Raw genomic sequence first — 27656 nt, 5'->3', positions numbered from 1 at the left:
CACTGCTTTTTAATATTCTAGTTAACACTGATTTTATTCAAAAAGAATAATCTTCACTTTAGCTGTGAATAATTGACTCCCACTCCCGATACTGTACACACTGTTAGCATAATAGCTTTAAAGTGCTTCAGAAAATTTACACAAAAGTCTTTTGAAACTATGTTCTAACTGAAGAATATGTCTTTCTTTTTCCTATCAGTTTATCCTTTTCTCTTGAGAGAATTTCTTGTTTTATGAAAAGGTTCCCAAAATGAAACACTTCTATCTCGTTCCTAAAAGACTGCTCTACCCTAAGGCAAGAGGAAAGAATAAAAGAACAACACAGTCTCAAAGATAGCTGTGCCCTGATACCTGTGTGTGTGTGTGTGTGTGTGTGTGTGTGTGTGTGTGTGTGTGTTTAAAAACACATGTGTTTTTAAGTTCCTACCTTGTTATCTCAGAACCATATACAAAGAAGCAACATACACCATATGTGACAAGTGGTTTTGGTCTTAACAAAAATCATATTACCTACAATTAGAAATAACAAAAAGAGGCAAGACCATTCTTATGGAATAAAATCCCATTTTAATTTTTATTATTCTATTTTTGTTTAATTGCTAGAAACCTTGTTTGTACGTGCAACTTAGCAATCAGTCTCTGAAAAGAACATAACTTTTTGGGTGTTCCTTTCCCTAGGTTTAATAGAACACAGTTTAAATGACATAGAATAATAAAAACTTGTGTTCATATTTTACACACCTAAGATAAATTATAGGATCCTGATGGGATGTGTAATACGACCTACTGAGTTCTTAAACTGCTTGGTGCTACTTCAGGTGCCCTCTATAGAGCAAGACTGAAAATCCTGGGAATTGATTTTATACACAAAGTATTTGCTGCTTTAAAAAAAAAATCACTTGTTTTGACTTTGTGTTTTCCTCTTTCTCACCAAACACTGGCCAATATTTATGATTCAGGTCATATTTTATCTCAAACAAGGACTTCTCTGACCATTCCAGAAAATTACCCCTTATCAAATGTATTTCATATTGAGTCCCTTGATTTCAGCTAAATCACGTTATGTCTTATATTTTACTAAAAATATAAGCCACTAAAATCTTGCTTTATCAATTGCCTTACAAGCACATGGCATGCAGAGGACACATGTTATTTGACTTTGCAAACTTCTTGCCACAAGAGGCAGCACCTCATTTCTAGAATTGTCTTGTGCTCCCTGCCACCTCAAGTGTGACAGAAACTGCACTGTGTCTACTGATAATTATGCTCCTGAGTACAGAAAAGGGGGCCATAACTGTCAATATAGTCATGAAAAAGATTGTAGAGTGATGGAAAACTCCATTCAGCAGATGTCTCTCTCTGGGTTCTTGGGAAGGGAGTGGGAGGGTTGTAGGCTCCATCTGTAGGAAAGGGCAAGTGTGTGGAGGGAGAAGTAAGGAACAGAAGGAGAGGTGGGGCAGCACTGTGATTACACCAGATTTGCCTTTTGTGGGAAGATCCCTGAGAGCTCCCGAATATATGAAGGTCAAGGTCTATCACTGAGAAAGAGGAAGTGGGAAGTACTAGACAGGGAAAGTGGAACACCAGAAACCGAGGCAACAACCTATTAAAGACAGAACACTCAGCAGGCACTTAGGAATACTGGAGGTGAAAGCCCCTATTAGGCATCCTGGACACAAGACAGGAAGACATCCATCATACCTGACTTATGCATGGGAATGGTTCCTAATTATAGGAGTTTTCAGACTGACTCAGAAACCAGACTACCTTTTTCTGCTTTTCCTGGACTATGGGTTGATTGAGTTTTCCCTTCTGGTCTCCAATTCTCTTAATCTCTGAAAGTTCTACTCAGACTTGATACCCGTGTAATGTGCAAACCAATATCAACTAGAGGTCATGTCACTTCTGCATTTGATCACCTATCCTGACATACCTACAATACCATGATTTCCAAATTAAGAAACTACCTTTATGAAAGAGGGTAATAATGGATCCCTTGCTTTTTATTTTTTTTATCTACAGTGAGTAAATAATGTCCTCTTGTTTCCCAGTTCTCCCTCACCACTTCCAGGCATACTGAATATGGAATTTCAGAAAGCAAGTACAGGTCACTGAACTTTATGGTTAGGTTTCATCCCAGTTCATTACTTTCTAAATGAGTGACCTCAGGCAAGGCAATTAACCACAGGGATTGATTCTGCATATCAAAAAGGGGAAGATTTGGCTATAATATTTACCTTGGAGCTTACTTTTACTTATTTTTAATTTTTGTTTTTAAGAAATGAACCCAAACTTGCCTAGAAAGAAGACTCTTGGTAGGTGCTCAATAAATACAATTTGAACTTGAATTTCAAGCTATAGTTTCTTTAAGCTGCACACTTTTTTTGCTGATCATTTATACACAGGATCTCACTACTCTCATTCAAATACATACCCTGTTTAGGGACCATGATATTAGATTACCTCTCATTGTTTTTTAAGGCAGCTGATATTCTTTACAGACTTTAGAAATGTCTTGAAAAATATTTTAAAGGTACCAGTGCCTGGACCCCACCACTAGTCAAATGTGTCTCCATGTGTAATCACAAAATTGGCATCAAACAAAAATTGAAAAAGTAAGAAAAAAATAAATGGTTAAAAATCCTTAAAGCCAAACCAAAATAAGGCAAGTTAAAGATTAATTGCACATATTATACAAGACCACAAGAAGAGTTTAAAAAGGTCTTACCTTTGTTATTGTATACATCTAAATAATTTGGTGCTGAAAAAATTGTAATTAGAGAAGGGAAGCCTGTTGTTTGGCTTTTCCTGTACATGCGATACCTAAAAAACAGCAAATATGAGTTAAAAAAAGGGTTAGTGTGCAAAAAGGGTGATAATAAATTACAGATTTGGAAATAGAAATTTAAATGAATTTAAGTTCTATCTTTCAAAAAGGATTCAATTACATAATACTAAATAAAATTTTCTCTCTGAAGTCTCTTATAATCCACTTCAGGATTGACAATGAAAACATACAATCGTGTATAATTTCCAAACAGATATGTTCTAAATTCAGCAAACCTCAGGGGAAGACAGGATTTTGTGGAAAACCACAGTTTATTTGCTTACTTAAAAATGTGTTGTGTGAATCAATTAATATCAACAGGACTTTTTATCGAAAATGAGCAATTGATGAATCTCTCCTTGGGGAAATTGTGAATAAGTCATCCAGTTTTTGTTTCTTATTGTTGTCAAGTACACATAGCCAGCTTCAGTATAGAAAGTCAAGGTGCTAGGATTAAGAGTGTTACTACTGTCTTTCACACTGATCTTTTTCCCCTTGACAAAGCTCAGTTCCATAAAATGCTTCTAGAATATTTCAAGAAGATTTTACTAGTTGTTTTCTTCAGAGAAAAATAGTATATCTGAACAGTTTCAAAAAAAAAAAAAAATCCAAATCTTTTTAAATTTATAAATTTTAAAATGGCTACCTATCTATCAAAAGGTACTATCTGAACTACTTTAAGAACCAAGCTATATAAGGCACAGTTCATCTACCAGAAATAACAAATGTAAGACAGCAATAAAATGATACAATTTTGTTTTCTAGCCATGCTTCTAAGTGGGTATTCCTTAAATCTATTTCATAGAATTCATGAGATTCTTTTTTGCCCTGATGGAAAAGATGCCCTGATTTTTTGAGAAGTAGAGTGCTATTTTATAAATTAGTTTTGTTTTAGTAGAAAAATGTGACTGGATTGCTGGTTTATTTCCAAAGTTCTTGTAGCTGGTCTGTTTTAGTACTGATTGATTAAATATTACCCTGCTGAGACAATAATCTTTAACTTGCAGACACCAGCAAAGCTTGGTAATAAATAAAATTCTAAAATGGAAACAGTCTACAGATGTCCAAAAATTTAATCAGATATAAATTTCCAAAAATTTAATCAGATATTCTTTGAAAAGAAATCACTCAGTCCAAGCAAAATGCTTATATATAACCTTCATATAATACTGAAGACTTATAGAAAAAATGGCCTGGTTATAAGTGGCAAGTCTTTGTATATTGCTCTATTTATTGGACTACTTTATGTCAAAAATATTGGCAACTTTCTGAAAGTATAATGGTTATCAAGATAATTGATTGTTCTTCTCTCTCTTGATGAAACGCTTCAAAAAAAGCTAACTTTGAAAGGAACTTAAAGTTTCTGCCTTGTTCCTGGAGCATACTTGATGGGGGCCTTCTTAGAAACAATGTAGGTATCCTATGTTGTCAATTTTAGAAAAGTTGTAAAATCCAATATCGAAAATATGAATGAATGCATTTAATAATTTAAAGGCAAACAATGCCTTTCTGTGGAGCATAATGGAAAAGGGTATTCAAAGTCAAATCCTAAATTTGTTATGCTAATTTCTTCCTCCTGTAGATTTAATGAACTGCTGAAGTGAACATATTTGACATTTCTTAGTTTTCTAAACTCTGAAAATTGATCTATGGTTTAAAAATTTACCAATCAATACAAAATCAATTTTATGTAATTATTTGCTTAGAACATATGAGTTTTTCCTTTGTTTAAATGTCGCTATATGGTTTTTTTTTTCCTTTAGAGCTCTACAGTGATCAGGAATAGCATTCTTTAAAACAAAAATATAACATGCAATATATTTTAAATATATACATGAGATTCTCATTCGTCTTGCCAACCAAGACTGAAACGTAGCTGGTAATTTACTCAATTAGAAGACAGTGGTCAAAGTAGGAACTGGGAGAAATAAGGGAGGAGGTTGCCTTACAGTACTTTAGAAAAGCTGAAAATTGACTTGTTTAAGCTAAAGACTGAAGAACTTTAAAAGGGGCTTTACCACCAGGGACTCTGCCCTACCTGCCTTGTCAGTGACCATTTTAAGACCTAATTCTGTCTGGGAGTGAGTCTGGCAAAAGGGAATCCACAGGGCCTGAGCACAGGAGGAAGTTTTCAGAAAGGGGCAATGTACAGTTTTCCCAAATCCTCAAGTCTGCTTACCCTGCATCTTGGGCTTCATGGGCTCGGAGTATAGATAACAAGTTATTGTGCTGCAAGAATTCACAAACAGCTGGGTAACTGTCAGAGACAAAAAGAAAAGAGAAGTATCTGTTATCAAGTCATCAGGAGTCCCATATTCACCTCTGATATCCAGACCAGTTTGATAGAGCATAATCAAACATACACCATTCCTGAAACAAGCTTCTTGGCTCTAAGGACAGTTTGTCTCTATGGCAGAAAAGGCACCTACAGCAGTAATCATGATCAAACAGGGATGTATGTGAATTGCAAACGAAACCAACCAGGCCATTATATAATAACAGTGGAGGGGCTGGGGATGTGGCTCAAGCGGTAGCGCGCTCGCCTGGCACGCGTGCGGCCCGGGTTCGATCCTCACCACCACATACCAACAAAGATGTTGTGTCCGCCGATAACTAAAAAATAAATACTAAAATTCTCTCTCTCTCTCTCTCTCTCTCTCCCTCACTCTCTCTTTAAATAAAAAAAAATAACAGTGGAGTGTTCACTCTCAGTCATGATCAATTTTTATAAATTTCCATTTAAATACAAAGTAAACAGAAACATAAATATATCACGAGAATGAAACCTCAATATTCCCAAACACGACACCGTTTGTACATGTGCTTGCATGCACGAGTGTGCAACAGAAAAGTGAGCTAGGAAATGCAGGAGAGTAAGTGTACTAGGAAATCAAATTCGGCTGATCTAATATTGTGGGTACATTAAGCTGACTGTATTGTGGCAACATCTAAATAAAATTATAGACATTCACAAGATTTTTAAATTGTACATTATATATTATCAAGAGCAGTTCATCTCAAAACTTATTTATCTTGACTTAGTAAATATATCCAATATACAATTATTATGTTTGCCTTAAAAGTTTCAAACTCGAAGGACTCCATTATAAGTGAAATTGAAACTACAAATTAAAATTTTAGAAACCTTTTTTACAATCACAATATCTCTGCTGTACGAGTTTTTAATGAGATAAATGTGCGTTATAAAAATGAATTTTGACAATTCAAGACCAATACTCATAAACAAACTGCAGATATTTACTAAAACCTACTTTATACATACGATAGACAGCATTCATCAATTATAAAATAGCACTTTGTGGTAATATTTTAGCTGTTTATACTACTAAAATAATTTATCATAAAAATGATGAATGTAGTTTCTATGCTACATTTGTATAAATTCTCTCATCAATAGGAAAAAAAATACCACTAAGATGGCACAGAGTTATACATCAATTGATTGTAAGAAAGTTTCAGTTCTTTAACAAAAATGGGATCAAATGCTGAAAATGATTTCTGTGCACATCTGTGTGTGTGTTGCAAGACAGAGAAAAAAAGGAGATATGCATGAGCCCCCCACTTCCTAGCTGTTCCAGGTCCACCTGGTCAATAAGCCATCCACCTAATTAGTCAGGAGTATGTCTGAGAGACTGGTGAAGATGGCCTATGCCTCTATGTGGGAATGTGCTCATCTGGTATCTAAGACCAGGAACTGATTAACCCATGTCTTCAAAGTCTGTTCTACTTAATGAAAAGGTGAGTCTCTACCCTTTTCATATAAGTTGGGAAAATAAATCTTTATTTCAGAGACAATGGCTGGCCTTTCAAAAACAGCATGTTTGTTTGGTACATATTTAGCTATAAATGCCCAGCTAAGGAGTGTCATTGAGTATGTTCTAAATGAATGTTCCTCCCCGTCTCTTGAGCGCTTTATAGTCCTGCTGCCTTTGAGGCTTTATAAAACAGTGTATTGTCTTGTTACATTGTTGGATGGGGACTGCTTGCCTGGTTTGTCACTTGCCTTTGTGTAAAATGGCTTGGTTTGCTCTCCCCCACTCCTGCCTTTTGAAACAATTTACACTCCTCTGATGAAAATATAATTTCAATATATTTTATTCATGTTAATTTTGATACCATAATATGTTTAGACTGTGTTTTTCCTCATGAAAAAAATATGACTTTGAATGGAAACCTGACAAAAAATAAAATTAACTAAGCAGCAATTTGTTGATTAATAGTATTATATAAGGTACACTTCTATTATTTACATGGAAAAAACTCATTTTGAAGAAAAAAATTATAAATTTAAAAACATGCATAATTAAATGCTCAAGCTTTTAAAGAATTATCCTAAATAATTTTTAGAAAATAATCAAGTATCCCCTAGATTCCCATTACTGATGAAATACTTGCCAAGGGTGCATTAAAATCTTAAATAGTATTTGAAAAACAACCAAAACATTCTACAACATTTCTATGCTTTTTTAAAGGAAATGATCACAAAACAAAAGATTCAAGCTGAAAATCCATGTATTTATATGTAATAAAATATATGGCTTTTCATAAATGTATATGTATATATATATATGTGTGTGTGTGTGAATGTGTGTAAGATAAAGATAAAATAGCACAAGTTTTATAAAACCATTATGAAGCAAGAAAGCATTTGATTCTTCAGTTAATCAGGGAACTGTTCATGAAAAATCTCCTTTATGTGAGATCTTCAAGGAAATGATCCTTGTGAATGAGTAGATGGGAAAGGGGTAGAATCTTATCCAGAAGGGGTAGACAGAATGTGGACTGAGTAAGAACAAAGGTGAAGAAGGCAGAAAAGAGAAAAATGTGATAAAAATAGTAGGAAAACCGAGTTGGTACTAAGCAAATAGCTCCATTATATTAGCTTTGTTCTGTTTGTTCTCCTCTTTTTTTTTCTACAGCATATTAAACTGTAGTTTTGATGTTGAATTAATCCTCTCAGATTGAAGACTTTATGATTTTACCCAGCAGGCATTATTAGGATGTGGTTTTATGGTTATATCTTTGTAGACACTCCATGTGCATTTTTTTCTCCTTGAAAGGTGAATTCTTTGGTGAAATGATGCTTTTCACTGGAGAAGCCTTCACCAAAAGCCCCCACACCCCAATCCCAATCAGTGCAGAACTGCTGCATCTTCTGCTTTTATAATGCACAGATCTAAGGTATCACTTATGTTGTGATGCAAAATATATTCACATATCTGCCCTCAGCAATAGTGAGTGTCTTAAGAGAGGGATGAACTGTTTTTCCCACTCTTCCCACCTAAACAGTTGGCAACAATCTGTCAGCTTACTAGAGCTCAAGTAGAGTTGGGGAGGTAACCTCAAGAGAGGCACTTAAGCAGGTGAGAGGTGCAAAGGGTTTCTCTCCTGCCTGATGCTTCAGCAAAGCAGAGGCAGGAAGGCTGCAATCACTTTCCAAGGTACCTCGTTGGCAGCCTCCACCTCCTAGGTGCCCTCAACCTGTCCCAGCCCTACTGCATTCTCACCTGCTTCTTGATATCTATTGTAGGTGGGCACTCAGCCCTGGATGATCTGAGTCTTCCAAGACACTGTCAGGCCTATCTTTTTCTAGTGCTTGCTGTATTTCTTCTTTGCCCCAGGGTTCTCCAACTAATTTGATTTTACCCACTAGGGCTCCAACTTTTCCTTCCAGGCTTCTGCAGAGCTTAAGTCCTTGCTTATACTTGGCTGCAGGCGGCCTCAGGAGTGGCAAGCAATCTTTATTGAAGGTAAACTTTTTATTTTATTTTATGATGTTAGGGATTCAATCTAGGGTTCGTGTTTGCTGGGTAAGCACTCTACCACTTAGCTACATCTGCAGCCCTACAGCAAACTTTTTATTAAAGTAAAAAACCAATACAGAAAAGGGCACAAATCAAAAGATTACAACTTGATAACCTTCCACAGAGTGGAAACCCTGGTAACTAATATTCAGATGAAGACAGGGAACATAACCCGAACCCAAGAAACTCACCGCTCCTTCATAATTATTTCCTTACTAAGTATCTGGCTTTTAACATTATAGATTAGCTTTCTCAGATGCTGAGCTCATTTGGATGGAATCATATAACATGTACATTAGTAAATAGTACCTGGTCTCTTTTGCTCATAATTATACTTGTGCCACTCATCCATGTTGCTATGTGCAGTCTAATATAAATATTAAAGTTTATTATTCATGCTGTAACTTGGTACACATATGTACATATGTTTACTATGTGTAAAAATAGAACAGCTTAGTCATATGAATGCTCAGCTTCAGTGAACAACAAAGCAGCTAAATGTAATTTGGGAATAGAAGTGAAGTAAAACAACTCAAGTGGCCATTTTTTTTAATTTTAATTTATTTTTTAGGTGTAGATGGACACAACACAATGCCTTTATTTTTATGTGGTTCTGAGGATTGAACCCGGGTCCCACACATGCTAGGCAAGCGTTCTACCGCTGAGCCACAATCCCAGCCCCTCAAGTGGCCATTTTTGCAGAACTCCCCCACATTCCTTGCCTGTAAGAGCCTCCCCTCCATGACTGGATGGATATGTTCTCTTCATCCTTTCAAACTCTGGTAACACCTGGGCCTAAAGCCCTAGTCCACCTTGTCTTTGGGTTAAGACTCCTAACTCCGTATTTGCATGCATGTGTGTAATGGCCTGCACACCTGTGATGGCACTATGTATCTTGCACTTGGTATGTTTTTGCTTTTTGCTCTCTGCTATTAGACTATCATTCCCTTAAAGGCAGAGACTCTGAACATCTATACAACTTATCAGAGGGCATACACAATAGGTGCTCAGCCAATGTTTGTTAAATAACCGAATAAGTGAGTGGATTCTCATAAAGGATGCCCATGAGTGGAAGTGTAGAAATAAGGAAGGGAAGGGGAAGAGAGGATACTGATAAAATTGGGAGCAGAGAGCTCTGGTGTGATTTCAACAGATTATAACTGCCCAAATTTACAACTTAGAATGGGAGGGAAAGAAGGCAGGATGGTTTAGTTATTGGTGATATTATAAACAAAGTTTTAATAAGACATGATGACTGACTGGTGCTAATTTCAATATAAGAAGAAAAGGCAAATGTACCTGCTAGTCTGTGTAACAGGGAGAATGAAATGCTATTAAAACTAAACAATCAAAACCTCCAAAAAACCAGGAGGCATTTCCATGGGGATTAAGTAAGTGGGAAGTATATACCCCCTTCAAGCAAGTTAAGTGCAGGTTAAGGACAATGGAACACCTAGACAGAAAATTGCATCAGACAAATAGACATAGGGGATTGGAGCACAGAAAGATAAAGAGATGAAGGGCAAGACACAGATTAAATAAGCAAACCAAGGAGTTTAGAGTTTACAGTGGACCTGGGCAAGTGAGCCAGGTTCCTAGAAGAGAATGTGAATTAAAAAAAAAAAAAAAAAGTATAAAGAAGACAAAGAAAGAGGCAGCACGTGCTGCTAAATTAGAGGAAAATAAGTTGGGAGTAGGAAAGAGGAATCCAAGGATTTCAAAAGGGAAGGGAATGAAATTAAGCAGCAGAGAAATTAAGCAGCATGTAAAGAGATGGAAATTTGTGATCAAGAGATCAGAAGTGATTAGAGTGAGATGTAACTGCAGCCTTCAATACTAACAGTGTCTGTTAATATGTCCTTCAAGACTCACTGCTTAGAGGAACTGAACTCACTCATTTTGAAGCAGGAAAACTCAAAACAAGAAGCTAACATGATTCATTCAAGGCAGAGCTACAAATTGACAACCTAAGCACCAAATCCTGCCAACAGTATTCCTTTGTTTATAAGAAAGTGAATACTTTACCTCCTATGTCATCTTCAGTCTAACACTTGGCCTGCTCAAGTAGCTCAATTACCTGCTTGAACATTATAGGCATTTGAGTATGCAAACTCTGTTCTAAGATTATAAAAATAAATGTAGCACGGGGGCAAAGACAGAATTCCCATGGATTTTTTCCTCTCCATCACTTTGCTGTCTAATAAGTCTCATGGACAGCATTAAAAAATTCCTTCTGATGTATTTTTCTGTATAACATTTGTTTGAACGTCAATCATAACCAAGACAATATGTTAGATAGCGATAAGGTTGCATGTTAAGTTATATATGCAAACTATACATGAACATGAAAAATAAATCTGGACATGGTGTATGTAAATTACTCCAATTAATTGAACAGGTAATTATCACTAAGTTTCTCTACTAATTTCATGGCTTGCTTGTGTCCATCTAGATGAACTGTAGAAACCATCACCTTAGAAAAGGCCTCAATATCTTCAAGATGTTGCTAAAAGCAAAAGGACCAAAAAGCTCCAGGAGAACAGGAAAGACATTTTTATCTTTCTAAGACAAAACATAATCTAGACTTTTCTGCAAATAGTTGGAATCTGTGAGCTGCAGATTTAAATACTCAACCTCACAATAATTTTTTATGGCTAAAATATTAATATCTCAAAGAACCTCCTATGAAATGATTTAATCATTTTGTGGAGAATAAAATCTGAAGACATGCTTAATTATCAACTTATCCAGTTGATAGATTTTATTCCTCATCTACACACATTTTTGAGTATATGTTCACAAAGTAAAAATACTACACTTTATGTAAGTTCAGTATGGGTCTTGGTTCAGAATGATTTATATGGATAGCTAATGCAGAAAACTCATGGCAGTATGCCATACTATGAATTAATGAATAGAATTCTATTAAATTCAAGAGTTTGTATTTTGTTTGATACTATGATAATAAAGAACAACTCAGTGGTATCACACAGGTAATTTAAACATCTAGTATGATTGGGGATTTAATACCAGGTTTGGAAAATTGAACATTTGGCTTTTATACTTCAATCATACTTAACTTTTCTCTAGAAATAACATAAGGATCATTCCTAAATTAACTACTGCAAAGAATCTTCAGGATTTTTTCATAAATATTATACATGTTTCTTCACTTTGTCCAAAATAGCTCCTTAGACTTGGTGCCCAAATTTTCAAAACATAGAGGTGGATTATAACTTTTGGATAAAAAAGTTTAGAATAAACCTCTCTATTACTATGTATAAAAAAGATTTTTTTTAATCCTTCACAGTGTATGATTTTCTACCTACAACCTATAATTTCTCAATCACATCAACAGAAGAATAACAACACTTTTCCCTCATAGTAAAATTATATATATTTATATATAAATATAAATAATGTAAAACAAAATGTTCTACCATGGAAAAGACTGATCAAAGTTATACAAAGGATATCTGCTTAATTCACAGATAGAAGGTATGCAACTGGATGTGTTTTATAGACTTCTTCCAGCTCTGCAATTACCTTAACTGCCTGCCTGGAATTGAGCCCTAACTTTGGGGAAATGCCAGATTTGGTTTTAGGAAAGAAAGAAAGAAAGAAAGTAAAGTGGTGGGGGAGGGAGAGGAGAAGGGGAAAAGGGAAGGGAAAGGGAAGGGGAAGGGGAAGGGGAAGGGAGGGAAGGAGGAAGGAAGGAAGGAAGAAGAGAGGGAGGGAGTAGAGAAGGAAGAAAGGGAAAGAAAGAGAGAGGAGGAAGAAGGAGAGAGGCAAGGAGGGAGGAAGAGAGAGGGAGTGAGAGAGAGAGGGGAAGGAAGGAAGGAAGGAAGGAAGGGAGGGAGGGAGGGAGGGAGGGAGGGAGGGAGAGGGAGAGAAAGCAGATGGAAAGAAAGTGTAAGTTAGTTAGTGGGTAGGTAGATAGATATACTCTAGAATTTAAATTCTCAACTTTTCATAACCTGTTTCCTTCTTTAAACTTTCATGTAAGCCACAAATCTAAGACAGGAGATCCTAGTGAAACTGAAGATCAGACAGATACACTAAGCTAAAATTGGGGTGACATGTCAAGAAAACAGTGAGCACATGCAGAAACCCAATTATTTGGTAGATTTCTTTGTAAAGTGTTCTGAAATGTTATGGAATGAATAAATCTCCAGAGATCTGCAAATGTAAAAATATTTTAACTTGGTTATCAAGGTGCTAAAAATAAATTCCCTATGTACCTATCCAGCTACTAATTTTAATTTATACAGGAAGCTTGACAAACTTAAAAAATATATATCTCTGTGTGTGTATATATATATATATATATATATGAATGGCTTACATGTAATTTAATTAACCAACAGAAAGTTATTTTTCTGATTGAAGTCATGAGAACTGGTAAAAATTTTTAAATGTGATTGCATATTTAATGAAACTCAAGGTCGGTCATGGATTTTTTTCCCCTGGAGTTCTTGAAGTAGAACAGTTTTTCTACTTAATCCTACCATCTTCTTCAGCAGCCTCTCCATTCTCACATCACATGATCTTTTCTGCCTTTTCTGTTCTTCACAGAAATTGTGTATTTATGTATGTATGTATATATATATATATTTCACATCAATTTATTCACTCATTTATTTATATTTTCATTGTGAGAATGCTAAGAACCCATTTGAGCCAAACTATCAAAGTGAACCTTTTGCTTATCCTGGTTACCTAAAGGAGTTACACAAATGTCATTAATGAATCCAATGGCTGCTACATTCCAGCATTTTTGAGGCAAACCTGTCCCAACCGGCAAGCCCTGGGTCCTCACCTGTAGAAGTATGAACATCCCCTGACTGTGTTGTGAGTGAAATGTTCCTGAGTCTTCTCATTTCCAAAATCCTCCAGGGGGTCTGACCACAGGATATCACACATGGGTCCATAAGCAGGTGGTTCTTTGAATCGGTCTAACTAAGAAAAATAGAAGACAGAGCAAAATACTAATCTTTGGAAACTTGGAATTCAAAAACCAGAGGAAACCACATCCACCTGCCTCTCCCCAATAGGTGAACTCCACTGCTCACTTCTCCTCTGCTTTCCTTCTTTCCTTCCCATCTTGCTACTCTTCATCGCCAAGTCCGACTCCTTCCTTCTTTCTCCAGATGAGCTTTCTTTTTGGTCTTTATCACTATCTTTATCTTTCTCCTGCTTCAGTAGTCCCCAAAGTTTCTTTTTCCCTTTCTCCTCTCCTCTTTTAATCTTTAACTCTCTTTACTTATTTTATTTATCCGAGTGTTTTAGCCACTGCCAATTAATGGGACTCCATCTGTATTTCATTTGTGAAAGGAGAAGCGTTAATTATCTTTGGGAGATTCCTCCTATTTCCTCCTTTAGATTTTTATATCAACAACAGGATTTTGGGAACAGAAGGCTTATGCTTGAAGAGGAGCTACTTGCTATATAACATTATGGATATTAATTCATTAGGGCCCAGCTAGGTGTCTAATAAAAGCACAGTCTTCCATACAACTATGGAAGGGGGAAATAAAAGAAATGATAAGGAATCAAATCATTCTACAATTTTGGGGTCATTCTTTAGCTTACATTCTAAATATTACAGTTTTACCTGAATCCTTTATATAAAATCCACTTTTCGGTGATAAATGTTTATCAAAGTCATATTTCAATTTAAAAAGGTGCACTTAGGAAGTATGAACAACATAACTGGAAATTACAGCCCACCAACAATCTGATAAGACTATTACTTGAGTTTATCATAATTTAATTGCAATGAAAAAATGCATAAAATTATTATGAAAATCCATTAATAATGGATGTACTTCAGAGTCAATACTTGACTATTTGGAAAAATCCAGTAGAGACAGCTGAAATATTAGGCTGACAAGCAGTGGAATTCTCTATTTCACCTGGGACATACAAGATGATGAAGTAATGGTTTTTCTATATTCTGGTGTTTAATATTATCTAAAGAAAATAAGGAAATATTTAACATTTTCAACAACCAATGAAAATATTCAATAAGACACTTCTATATTTCAACCATTATATGAGCCATATTCATTATAAATGTAGACTTGTTTGAGAAATTTAAATAACTTATGTCTTTGAAACAATTCATCCAAGAAAAATATTGCTTTGTCCATGCAAATACATAATTTCTTACAGAGAAATAAGAATTTATTACTAGAGGTAGAACAGTGGAGGAGGGAAGATTTTTAGACCAATATAAATTTCCAATCATAGGTTGGGAAAGCAACCCTAATATAGAATTTACTCTGGAAAAATTATAAAGTCAGCCTAGAGGTTCACATCATCTACACTAAAATATGTAAATACAAAATGAAATAAAGTTAAGTGTAGTAAAAACTCTGACATATAGTGAAATGCAAACCTCAAAATCATTTTATGGCAAAGCTTAGAATCTGATGATATATATAAAATTGTATAGAATATCTGAAATACGCCAAAAAGTAAATTCTGGGGATTGCAGGTATTTTTTTTTTTAACTATTCAATGTACCATGAAACCTTTAGTGACTGATTTCAAGAATCCATCAGGTTGTAGAAGAATTTGGCTAACTTCATATATAAAGGAACTTTCTATACACGAACTCCATGATTACCTTTCAACAACATATCTGGATAGCACTTTAAATAGAAAGCAAAGACAGATTGCTCAGAGGACCAGAAGCAAATGTGTAATGGTGTCTTAAAAATTAACCCAAGTAAAGTACAAAACAGAGGTTTATTTAATGTACCTGTGTTTGATTTTAAAAATAACAATCATGTAATTCCTTTCTAGGAGGAAAGTAAATCCGGTATAATTTACAATTTATCTACAACACTATTTTAACACCTGCTCACTTGAACCTTAAGGATGCAAATCTCCTGATAGAAAAAAAAATTGTATGCTTTGCTACCCTAAATATAATTTTTCTATAAAAATCAATAAGCTTTTTAAAGAATACTGAGTTCCTGGCAGTAGAGATTTATGATATCTAAATATGTTCATGATTTAATAAGTTATTTCCTCAACATCATGAGTTTCATGAAGAAAAATTACTCAAGAAACACAACAAATGAGAATCACGTAGAAATGATTTTTTGTGTGGGTTGTAGAGGTTTGTAGGTTATATTTTTACCCATGATTGTATCTTTAACAAAATAGCCCAATAGCCATATCTTTTTAATTTATTCTTTGTGGTGCAGAACTTTAGACATCTATACATCAGCTGTGTTCAGATAATGAAAGGGCTATAAATTGAGTGAATTTTTCATTCATCCTCCCTGTTAGGGTACTTGGCAAGTTTTTCATCCAAGTAAGTCCATAAAACTGGATAAAGTCAACTAAAACATAAATGCACATCCCTGAAGCCCATTACAGAACAACTACAGCTATTTATACTCTGACCTATTCCATTTTTCATTCTGTACTTATTGTAGTAACTGATTATAAGGTTACTAACATGCGAAAAGCGACTCTTTGATTTCCTTCTCTACTAAACACTATGGGAAAATACTATTTACTAATTTAATATTAAGGCAATTGATGGAATTAACTGATAAATATTATTCAATATATAGATTTCTGAGATTAAGCACTGAAATTTTCAAACACAGGGAAATGTAAAAAACAATTAAGTGGCAATGATTCCAACAAGTGACACCAAGGGATCTTTGTACAAATACCACTTAAGTAATAATAAGCAAGGGTCCACTATCAATCTTAAGTAAATCTATATTCAAGCAAAAAATGCTGTACTCATTGAAATTAGGCCCTCACTTGTTTGAGCTACAGTCTACTTATAACACATAAGGCTTAATCAAGTAAATATTAATTTACACATATATTTATAACAAAACTCAGCGAATCCCTGATTCAGTTAGAGTAATTTAAAAAAAATGTGACCAAATTATTCTGGCAAAAATTACTGGGAAGAGTAATAAAAAAAAAATTAGAATTATTTTCACCTTTCTTTTCTTCTTTGATATAAGTACAAGGAAAGTTTCTTAGGTCTCTAAAAGTAGAGGGTGGAAGTTTTGACAATAGATATGGTTGTCAAATATTCAGAATTCTTGAAGAGAAATCTTAGTTTAGACTTCCTAAATGGAAGCTTGGTAGTGAACAAAGTCTTCTTATCACATATAAAATGTCATATATATTAGAGTAAACAAAAACCTTAAAATAATTCCAGGTAATATTATTTTAAGATAATATAAGAAGATATGTATTGCTTTCTGTCTTTGGGGATTTGGGAATCAAGAAACATGTGTGGAGTTTTTTGATTATTTTTTTCTCACACTGTTGTAATAAATAATGTTCAAAAGCTAAGTAAAGAAATAAAAGAGAGATTCTTATGCTATGTAAAACTATGTTATATTACTACATTTTCTCATGAAATAAACATAGCATGCTTCCACATTCAATATAAATAATCTTCCTTTCTGGCTAAAACAATAGTAATAGACAATGCTAAATTAAGTTTTTTTTTTTAAAAAAACTTCTTAAAAGTCCATTTTTTTTTCTCATAGCTAGCTCTCAACACAATTAACGGAAAATTATCTTTGCCTTTGTTAGTCTGTTACAATATAGTAACAAAGAGTAGAGATGGATATATTTTAAAGGGATACATTTTAAAGGCCAACTTTGTGATATTTTCCCAAAGACAAAGCACCATTTCTAGCCTAATATATCATGAATATCCAATGATTGTTTGAAAAAATCTAAAGGACAATGTTTTATATTTCTAATGATACATGCCACATGGACAGAGAAACCCTGAGGATTTAGAGATGAAAAATCTTCTAGGTAAAAATATAACTTCCTTCTAAGAACAAAACTTTAATACAAAGAGGAGACTGATGACTACCTTCAATCATTTTAATTCAAAAAGATAAAATTAGTGATGAATGTAGGGAAAGTGATACCTTTATTTATTACAGAAGCACACAAAAGTATCATATTTGGAAAATAAAAGAACTTACTTTTCTGATGTCGTCTAGAGTGTTGATCTCTGGAGACAAACCGCCATGTACACACAGGAACTGCTGGTTCATCAGGGCAGCCAGGGGAAGGCAGTCGAAGGCATCCATGCAGGCGTCATACACACGCTCCGAGTACTTTATTTTACCTTTCAAACATGGTAAAAAGCAAATGTTTACTCTCATGGTTTCATCATTAGTATCAATGCATTGAAATAGTTTTGTTTCCTTTTAACATTTTCTTACCAATATGACATGATAAGCATAAAATTACACTTTGCAAAATTGTGAAACAGAATCAAACACAACTTTTAAAGATTTATATGTTAATCTTAATATGGTATTTTATATTTTTATCACTCAAGCATATTTTATAATTTTTAAGACTTTTTTATAGCAAAGAAGAGACTTTTTACATATATTCTGGCTAATTATCTGTAGACCTATCACCACAAAAATACACACTTAACTGGAGACCAAAAGAATGATGGCCATAAAACTGGCTGATATTCCTGAATGATTTTATAGAAAAGCCGATGGCAAGAAGTTTTCTAAAGTTGTTCATATCTCACTCACTGCATATTGCCTTTCCTCTATTGATTTGTATCTAATGTTTTGAGAGAAGTCTTCATGCTCCATTGAATACATGAATACATGACAGAAATTGAGGCTTCAGTGGAAAATGGGGAAAATTGAGAGGAAGAAAATGAAATTACATGGTGTACTACATGCTCCTAGTCTTGATATCTAAAGAAGAAAGCCATCTCATTTTGTAAAGTAGAACAGAGGTTAGTATACATCAGATTCAAAAATAGAGGAACGAGGTTCTGTCTGACCTCCATTTGCTTTTCTTGAGTGATGTGAGATTTAAGGGTAGAATTACTGTCTCAAACAGTAGTACACTTAACTGGTTTAAAAAGGAAACTTACTTGCCTCTTAAGATCAACTATACCAAATATCAATTTGAATTCTCAAATATACTCAAATATTAATCTGAATATTAATTGAATAATTTTTAACTTGAAAATAAATTTTGAATTCCTATAACTGTTCAAGCTTAGAAAGAAATGGAAAATAACATGAAACAGTGTCACTTGAAATTTTTGACTGTTAGGCAATGGATCATATTATAATGTGATCTTAGTGATTGATTAAAATGACAATTTACTACATATAGTAATAAAGGAAGAAGCTTAAAGTATACTTACATTCTTGTTTAAATGTGAAATATTCTGTTAGATGTCTACATTCATGATTTCCACGAAGTAAAAACAGTGTTTTGGGGTAAAGAATTTTCAAGGCCCACAAATACAGCACACACTGAGAAAAATAAAAAATAACATGAACATCAACATTTTTCATTATACTTATTCATTCCATTGCTTACATATCAGGAAGACATGAATCAAATGTATTCTCATGATCAAAGATCCGCAGCCTAGATTTTATTAGGAAGGATACTGACAATCATAACAAACACCCAGCTGGTACAAAGCCAAGGTTCACCTGTGCTTGAAATACATATGCACCGAGGATCACAGGCCACAGGAAACAACAGGGTGAGCAGGTCAACAGAAAGAAACTCATGTGGCCTGTGGGAAGTGAGGGAGGGGTATGTAGAAACACAGGGAAAGAGGAAGAGGCCTAAATCAAAGTACACTAGAAAGAAAATATACTGCCTAACAGTACGAGAAGGATTATGATGACCCAGAAGGTTCCTGTGTGCCTCTTTCCAGTCAGTATCTTCTGAACATGTAATCTAAAATTTGACCTTTAGATTAGTTTTGCCTGTAACAAGTTATCTTAAAGCAAATCTTTAATCTCTTCATTTTAAATCTTAACTACATTTTTTTAAAAAACTCTAATACTCTAGAGAAATCACATTTTAGAACCCACATTTTCTTTTGGGCCATCTGTTAAAGATCTTGTTTTGACATTAGCATGTGGCTTTATAACTTTATCACCTCTAGTCTTAATTACTTCTTACTGAAGCACTTTCCTAATTGAGCAAAGAGAGGTACAAAATTGCTCTGCTAAATATTCTTAATCATGTCTGTTTACGGCTTTCCAGTGATGCAATACACATTTAATTTCCCTTATTATTTAATGAATGCACAGTACCTATGGTAGGAAATCAAGAAATGCTGACTCTATTTCTGCAAATGAAAAGGAAGGAAGGAAGAAGAATAAAGAGAGGGAGGAAAGAAGAATGGAAAGAGAAAGTAAGAAAGCAAGAAAAAAAAGGATAATAACTCAATTTCCAAATGGTTGCCTTTAAATATTCCAAAAATGAAAGTTCTCTTTTCACATTTCATTTCCTCATTCTCTGTGGCAAGAATAAAGTGTCTTCCTAAATACTGACTTAAACCACAAATGCAGCAATATGGAAGAAAAAGCATGGCAAATGAAAGGGCAAGGGTGGACTGGGGAGTGGAGCCCTGCCAGCCCTCGCCCTCCACATCTGGTGGACAGAGCTGCCAAGCACAACACGGTCTGGCTAGCAACTGTTTTGCCATTTAAAGTTCCAATATTCTGCACATTAGTTTTTGAAAGAAAAAAATAAGAAAGAACTACAGTCTCTTGTAAAAGGAAATTATCATAATCAATGAAGATAAATAAAAATTAGTTAAATCATGGTTATTTTTGCCCATGTGGTATCAGATGGTAAACTGAACACAATTTTCACTGAATTAATTGCTCAGGTAGAAACAGCACAATGTTAGCTAGCTTTTCTACACAGTGAGATGTAAATGAGTTGTACCAGTCATATCAACTGAACTGAGTCTTTTCATTCTTACCCTTAATTAAACAAATATTTACAATTTAAAGTAGACTGAGTCACTCAATATGAAAGATAAAGCATCCTTTATCTTTGGGTTATTTTTCTGTCACAGACATCGCTTTCTCCTAATTCTGTATTTTCTCCAACAAAGCAATCCTAAGGATATCATTTTCTTCATTAAGTTGTTGCTTTGACAAATAACATTGCAATGGTTTGCTTCGTAATTTATGCTTTTTAACATTATTCTTAAAAAAAAACTGCATAGGACAGAAAAGGAAAATGTGAAGGAGGAAACAAGAAGATAAAAAAGAAAACACACAGCTTTAGCTATATATTAGTCAGCTCCCTCAACTCATTTATTATCTGAGCTGTGAAATGTTCCAATCAAAAGTGCTTCCCCTCATCACTGGACAATAATGAATCCAAAGATGTGCATTGTTTGGGACAAGATCCAAACTCATGAAATGTTAAGTGAGCTTCTCTAAGACATCGGTTGCCTGGTCTGACATGCATAGAGAGAAGTACCAGGGGTACCAGGGGAACAGCAATGCCTCATAAGATGAGACAGCCAGAACATTTCTTCCTCATGTCTGTGGCAACACTTTGTCACCTAACATCCTCTGTTGTGCTGCTTGCTCATTATTCTCAGGCAGAAACACGGAGCATTGCCTGGCTTGCTGAGGATCACTCTAGTTTATGAGTTCACAGTTAATAAATAGGATAACTTTTCACCCTTAAATATGCTTGAGACCTGGGTTAGGATCTGAATGTTAAGTGGAACAGGCAGGGCCAGCTTTGCTGCAAAGCCCAAAGCACTGTATCCCATAAGGCATAGAAAGAGAGCCTAATGAATGACAGGGAAGGAAACAGCTGTGTGTGCCTCTGTTTGCAATTCTGAATTTTTCCCTGTGTTCTCAGAGAAACACACTCAGCCAGTGGACCTATATATACACATATGCTTGATCAAAGAGATTAGGTGGTGTAATGAAATCATCAAAAAGAGGAATATTTGATGTAAGACAAATTATTACTCAAAACAAAATTACCTCTTTCATCACTACTCAAAAGCTTGCTTGTTTGGGGGCTAACTTTGTGGGAAATGATTTCTAATCTTGGCAAAGAGAGAAAATTGGGGAGGCAGGGGGAGAGCGCATAAAATGAGCTATATGTACTCCTCAGAGTATAGTATCTCCATCCAGTCTGTAAATACACCAAACAGAAACTACTAGAAATTCGAACCTACCCTTCAAAGCTGATTTGGTAAAAATTAAATTAAGTGGTCCTTTTTACTCAAAAGACAGCCAAACAATGTCTGCAGTGTAGCCCTAAATTATTGAGATGAATCAAGAACCTTTTGAAACCTGTTAGGATAACACACACTGTAAAACTAAGCTCTTATTTTAGGATTTTTCTTAAACCAACAATACCATTCTCGTAGAGAATATTTTCTATTTAATGCTTTGCCCTTCAGATTATATATGTGTGAATGTTAGTATATTCATGGCTAAGTGCAACAATGTGTATCCCTTTCTGCATTACTGATGTGTGCATTTTTTGTGTTACACTGTGGTACATCCGGTGAATATGTTATGACCAGTAGAAAGAGGACAAGTTTTGAATCCTAGCATTGGCATTTACCGTATGTATGGCCCTTTCTAAACCTCAGTTGAGACACTTCTGAAAGGAGTTTAGGCATTTACATGTAATTTTCAAAAGGCATTTACATGTAACTTTCAAAACTTGAGGAATAAATGAGATAATTTACACCATGAAAACAGCAGCATTTATAGCCTGTGAACAGTGTTAGCTTCCTTAATCCACAATAAATATCCCTGAAGTATTTTTGGCAAGTATACTTTATATAAATGTCTGTTCTATTTTAATATGATGTTGATATCATTGCACCATTCTTAAATGCCCTCAAAAGTCACATCTAATCAACAAGGATCATTTTACTTTGATACAGTTTGTCATTTTGTGTGTGTATGTAGCAAGTCCCTTGGGCTGTACTCTCAGACCCTTGGAGTTTAATTAAAGAAGTGTTTGATGATGGAGGCTCTGGTGTATGCATCTCAGAACTTTTAAATGTCCTGATTTCTCCATTTTATATGTCACTAACTTTTGTTTGATCTCTTGATCTTTTGTTTGAATATTAAAAGAAACGCACAATACAAAATATTGCAAATACTTTTGTGATTCAAATATCTATATTAACTGTAGACTAATCTACTGAGCAAACAAGTTAATGATTATTGCTTTTCAAATTAAAAAACAAACACAAAACAGAGCTAAAAAAAGCTTTAATTAAGAAAAGCCTAGGACATTTCAAGTGGTTTGAGGCCAGAGATTCAGAACCCTACATTTTTCAATTAAAAAAAAAAAAAAAGTCAAAGGTAAATAGAGATCCATGAAAGTTAAGAAATATTAAAATCCAAAGACAGTTGATGAGATAAGAAAGTCCAGATGTGCTGTTATTCAAGCAACACAAGATTTAGTGCTTTTTCTTTATTACCAATTTAGTAAGAAACCTTATTGTAATTTTTATATTTAAAAAAGATACAAACTAAGGTGTTAAAATCCACAAATATTATGATAATAAAATTTTTTTCAGCCAGGCACCATGGCACACACCTGTGGACACTTGGGAGGCTAAGGCAGGAGAATTCAATGTTCCAGGCCAGCCTGTGCAACTTAGCAAGACCCTGTCTCAAAATAAAAAATAAAACAGGCTGGGGCTATAGTTCAGTGCTAGAGCACCCCTAGGTTTAATCCGTAATAAAGAAAAAAAAAAGTTCCAGCATAGTATTCTATCATTTGACTGATAAAAATAGTCACTCTTAAGAGAAGAGTGTCAGTATTTCCTCACTTAGAAGGTGAGCTTTGAAATATGTGGGCCACCTATTTCATTTATCTTTGGAATCTTTCTTAGAAGCAATATAAATATTAAATTAGTAAGATTACTTTAAGAACTACTAAAATCTTTTTATTATTTTACTATTTACTTATATTCTATGAAGCCCTATTTGAAGGGGAATGGCAGAAACCTTAATCTCTCCTTGCTCTTTTGTGTGTCTCACTGTTTCCCTCAAACCTGGAATCACCAGTGGTCATATCAGCAAATTCCCATCCATCAGAAACAAGTTGAGGTATATGTGCCACTTTAGGGACATCCTTAAACAAGACTGAAAACCCTTCTCGTATTTTCTTTTTATTCTTGCTGAATTTACTGTAGAGACAGAAGAATTGAAGCTACTATAGCTGTCTTCGGTCATAGAGGTTTACTTTGAAATGAGGTCATGAACATCAGGGAAACAAGGCAGAAAGAGGCTAGGTCCAGGGAAATATGGGAGATAGCACAAGTCCTGGTGTGTCCATATGGGCTTCTCCTAGAGAAATAGACTTCTATATTGTTCAAATTACCATTATGTGGGGGCTTTGTTTTGTTTTTGTTGTTGTCTCTCCTTGAAGATATTTACCTTAACATGAGATAAAAGTTTTACAAAATTTGTACTTAATTGCCCTTCCCTAATGGTTATATTGATCAAGTAGCCCAAGAACATGACCAAGACTTATGAGGTTAACCTAGGTTTTCTCTGAATTTTGCTCACCTCAATCTCCCTGCTAGCTAAAATCTTACTTGTTCTCTGATTCAGTTCCTCAGTGAGCTGCATCCCATTATTCTCTCATTTTTCTATATCCTAACAACACTTATTTTCTGTTCCTCCTTTATCATAAAATTTTTAATAACCCATTCAAATAACTGAACCATGAATGATGACCGATTCTAGGCTTTGGATTCTATATAGATTTTTGTACATACATATTCCTGTATAGATTTATGTTTGTAGAAATCAAGGATATATGACACATTCCTCTATATTCTTCCTACTTCCAATACAATGTATGTATTTGTTACATATGTACATATATGTGTGTCTATACATATATATTTCTACACCTAATGGTGATGGACATAAAGAGAATTCATGAGAATTAATTATTAGGTTAATCAAATAATCGAGAAACAATTGCTATGATTTTAAAGTAGAAGCTGTTTGAGGGTGATGTTTTTCAACATTAAATACTTGTTCAGTAAATCAATGTGATAATAAAATTTTAAAAACAGAATCATTTTTATATGATTGTGAATATATGATGTTTGTGAGGCCTCCACACAGTTTATTTATTTCTTGGAATAGATGTTTTCTTTTTTACTATTTTTTTAAGGACACATAATGTCATTTAGTATACTCTGATCTTTACAGCTATATTTATATATCAAACCATTTCTTTCAATAACCATTTGTTGAGGTTTTACTGTGTATGAGACACCATCTTAGGGTACTAGGAAGAATAAACATTAAAGAAACAAGGTACTCTTTGCCTTTATTTTTAATGTCATTTATATTCATGTAAAGCAGATGCAGATGGGAGGCTGAAGAAGAACTTCTACTCAAAGGTTATCTGTTTTGTTTTATTTAATTAGTTTGACAAATTACTATAGTCAGATGACAGGTGCCAAGAAAGACAAAATAGAGCATTCTCACATATGCACACAAATACACATTCCAAGCACAGACCAGTATGCACTTTGTTACCGATTTACAAAGGTAACACTGTCTCTCAGTTATAAGCCATAAACATGCTAATACATCTCTTGTTTACCAACTTTGATTAGTCCTTTTAATGGGAAATAGAATTATCTACTGTAAAGTAAGGTAATTTTTTTTCAAATTTCCAAGTATAAAAATGTACAAAAGGCAAAACCTTACTCCTAATCATTTTTTTCACATTAAAAAGCACATGGAGGGGGGCTGGGGTTATGGCTCAGTGGTAGAGTGCTCGCCTTGCATGTGCAAGGCCCTGGGTTCAATCCTCAGCACCACATTAAAAAAAAAAAAAAAAAAAAAAAAAAAAAAGCACATGGGGGCGTTAACTGAAAGTAGGATTTGTAACGTTCTATCCACTAAGTGTACTAAAATTCCTTTGCTATAGACTAGAAATTTCTATAAGGCAACTATAATTATTGCTCTTATTTCATAAAGATATTCTTGGACCATAACTGAGTGGCTAAAAAGAAATGACATTTCTTTATTTTTTTGTGGTGCTAGGGATTGAATTCAGGGCCTTGTGCATACCAACTGAGCTATATCCCTAGCCCTTGTGGCATATATACACGGTGGAATATTGCCCAGCAGTAAAAGAGAATAAAATCATGGTATTTGCAGGTAAATGAATGGAGTTAGAGAAGATAATGCTAAGTGAAGTTAGCCAAACCCCAAAATGAAATTCTGAATGTTTTCTCTGATATAAGGAGGCTGATTCATAGTGGGGTAGGAAGGGGGAGCAGAAGATGAATAGACGAACTCTAGATAGGGTAGAGAGGTGGGAGGAGAAGGGAGGGGGGAGAAGGGAGGGGGCATGGAGTTAGAAATGATGGTGGAATGTGATGGACATTATTATCCAAAGTGCATGTATGAAGACATGAATTGGTGTGAATATACTTTGTATACAACCAGAGATATAAAAAATTTGTGCTCTATATGTGGAATAAGAATTGTAATGCATTCCGCTGATATATATAAATTTAAAATATTAATAATAAAAATAAAAAAGAAATGCCATGGACTTACTTCAATACTGAAGTACCCTCTGTCAACATAGTCCCCCAAAAAGAGGTAGCGAGTGTTGGCAGGAGATCCTCCCACTTCAAAGAGCTTCATCAAATCAAAGAATTGTCCATGGATGTCCCCACAAACTGAAAGACAGAAGTAATATTTAGTTTATGGTCATATTAGGTTATGAATCAGAATTAGATCATAAAATTGTAGATCCATAATTAACTTACAGCTAATTCTTAAGCCAAAACATTATTTTGCAGAACAGGAGAATGAGACAGAAAGCTAAGTACATTGTTCAAGATTCACAAGTTAGTTAGTGGCAATCCTGGCTCTACCATCTAAGTCTACTATTTTATAAATTAACTGGAAAAATATGTATAATAATAATAATAACTATTACTGTTATGCATTTAAAAATTTTATAGAAACACTGTCAAGAACTTCATTAACATTTTCTAGTTCAATTTAACAATGTCATGGGATATGTTTTCATATGCAATTAAGAGATGGAGAAAAATGTTTGAGAATTTGGCATAATCTGAAAATGAGGTCTGACTGCATAGCCAGTACACACTGCCTCTTAAAGAAAAGAAGATCTTGAAATGTATCATAAAATCAATATTTTTTGAATATAAAATGTAATCAATTACAACATACATTATTTTATGCATAACTAAGAAAAAAGCATTAAACCCCAGTTATAAAATAGTATTTTTATAAAACATATTATACTATCAGATGTTTATATAAAGGCAAATTGTGTATTAGAAAATATTAAAAACAGTACAAAAATTAGTGGGAATTGATACCTAATTTCTTACCTCTTTCTTAAATATATATATATATATATATATATATATATATATATATATATATAATATATTTATTTATTTATTTTAGTTTTCGGTGGACACAACATCTTTGTTTGTATGTGATGCTGAGGATTGAACCCGGGCCGCACGCATGCCAGGGGAACGCGCTACCACTTGAGCCACATCCCCAGCCCCATAATTTCTTACCTCTTTTAAACACAAATTCTTGAAAGAACATTTAGTCTCTCCTTTTTAAAATCATTTACTTAGGACTTATTATTTCATTTGCTACTTTCAGAGCCTTCAAAAATCAATATTATAATAATATTACAACTGAGAAAACAGTGTACCTTAGAAAGATTATGTAGCTTGGCAATATGAGCATTAAAAATGAACGATCCAAGTGAAAGGAGGGGAAGGCAGGGGATGTGGGGATAAGAAAGATAGTAGAATCAAACAGACATTATTACTTTATGTACGTATGTGTCTGTATGACCAATGTGATTCTACAATATGTATACTCAGAAAAATGAGAAATTATATCCCATCTATATATGATATATCAAAGTATATAAGTGCATTCTACTGTTATGTATAGCTAATTAAAACAAATAAAAAATTAAAAAATAATGTATGATCCAGTGCCTAAATTTAGATTTATTTCATTCAAAGCTTTTCTTTTCAACCATCACAGTGTAACTTCTTCAATATGTGTATTTTATATATATATATATATATATATATATATATATATATATATATGTTATACACATAATATTTTATGTATGAATGATGAACA

General features: G+C 34.1%; 1 protein-coding gene across 3 annotated transcripts in view; it reads right to left on the bottom strand.

The window, feature by feature from the left end:
- The window catches only part of PPP3CA (protein phosphatase 3 catalytic subunit alpha), a 311084-nt gene that overhangs the window by 49912 nt on the left and 233516 nt on the right, over positions 1–27656 (bottom strand). For all 3 annotated transcript variants that reach the window (XM_081303604.1, XM_081303602.1, XM_081303603.1), the window contains exons 3-8: positions 26058–26182; positions 18851–18962; positions 17646–17791; positions 13472–13611; positions 5007–5084; positions 2729–2823 (exon numbers count right to left, since the gene is read on the bottom strand). In XM_081303604.1, coding sequence (XP_081159730.1) covers positions 2729–2823; positions 5007–5084; positions 13472–13611; positions 17646–17791; positions 18851–18962; positions 26058–26182 — 696 coding nt within the window. The remainder of the gene's footprint in view (positions 1–2728; positions 2824–5006; positions 5085–13471; positions 13612–17645; positions 17792–18850; positions 18963–26057; positions 26183–27656) is intronic.

This window comes from Spermophilus citellus (genome assembly GCF_964194105.1).
Source record: "Spermophilus citellus genome assembly, chromosome: 8".
NCBI lineage: Eukaryota > Metazoa > Chordata > Mammalia > Rodentia > Sciuridae > Spermophilus > Spermophilus citellus.
This window is presented reverse-complemented; position numbering and strand designations above follow the sequence as displayed.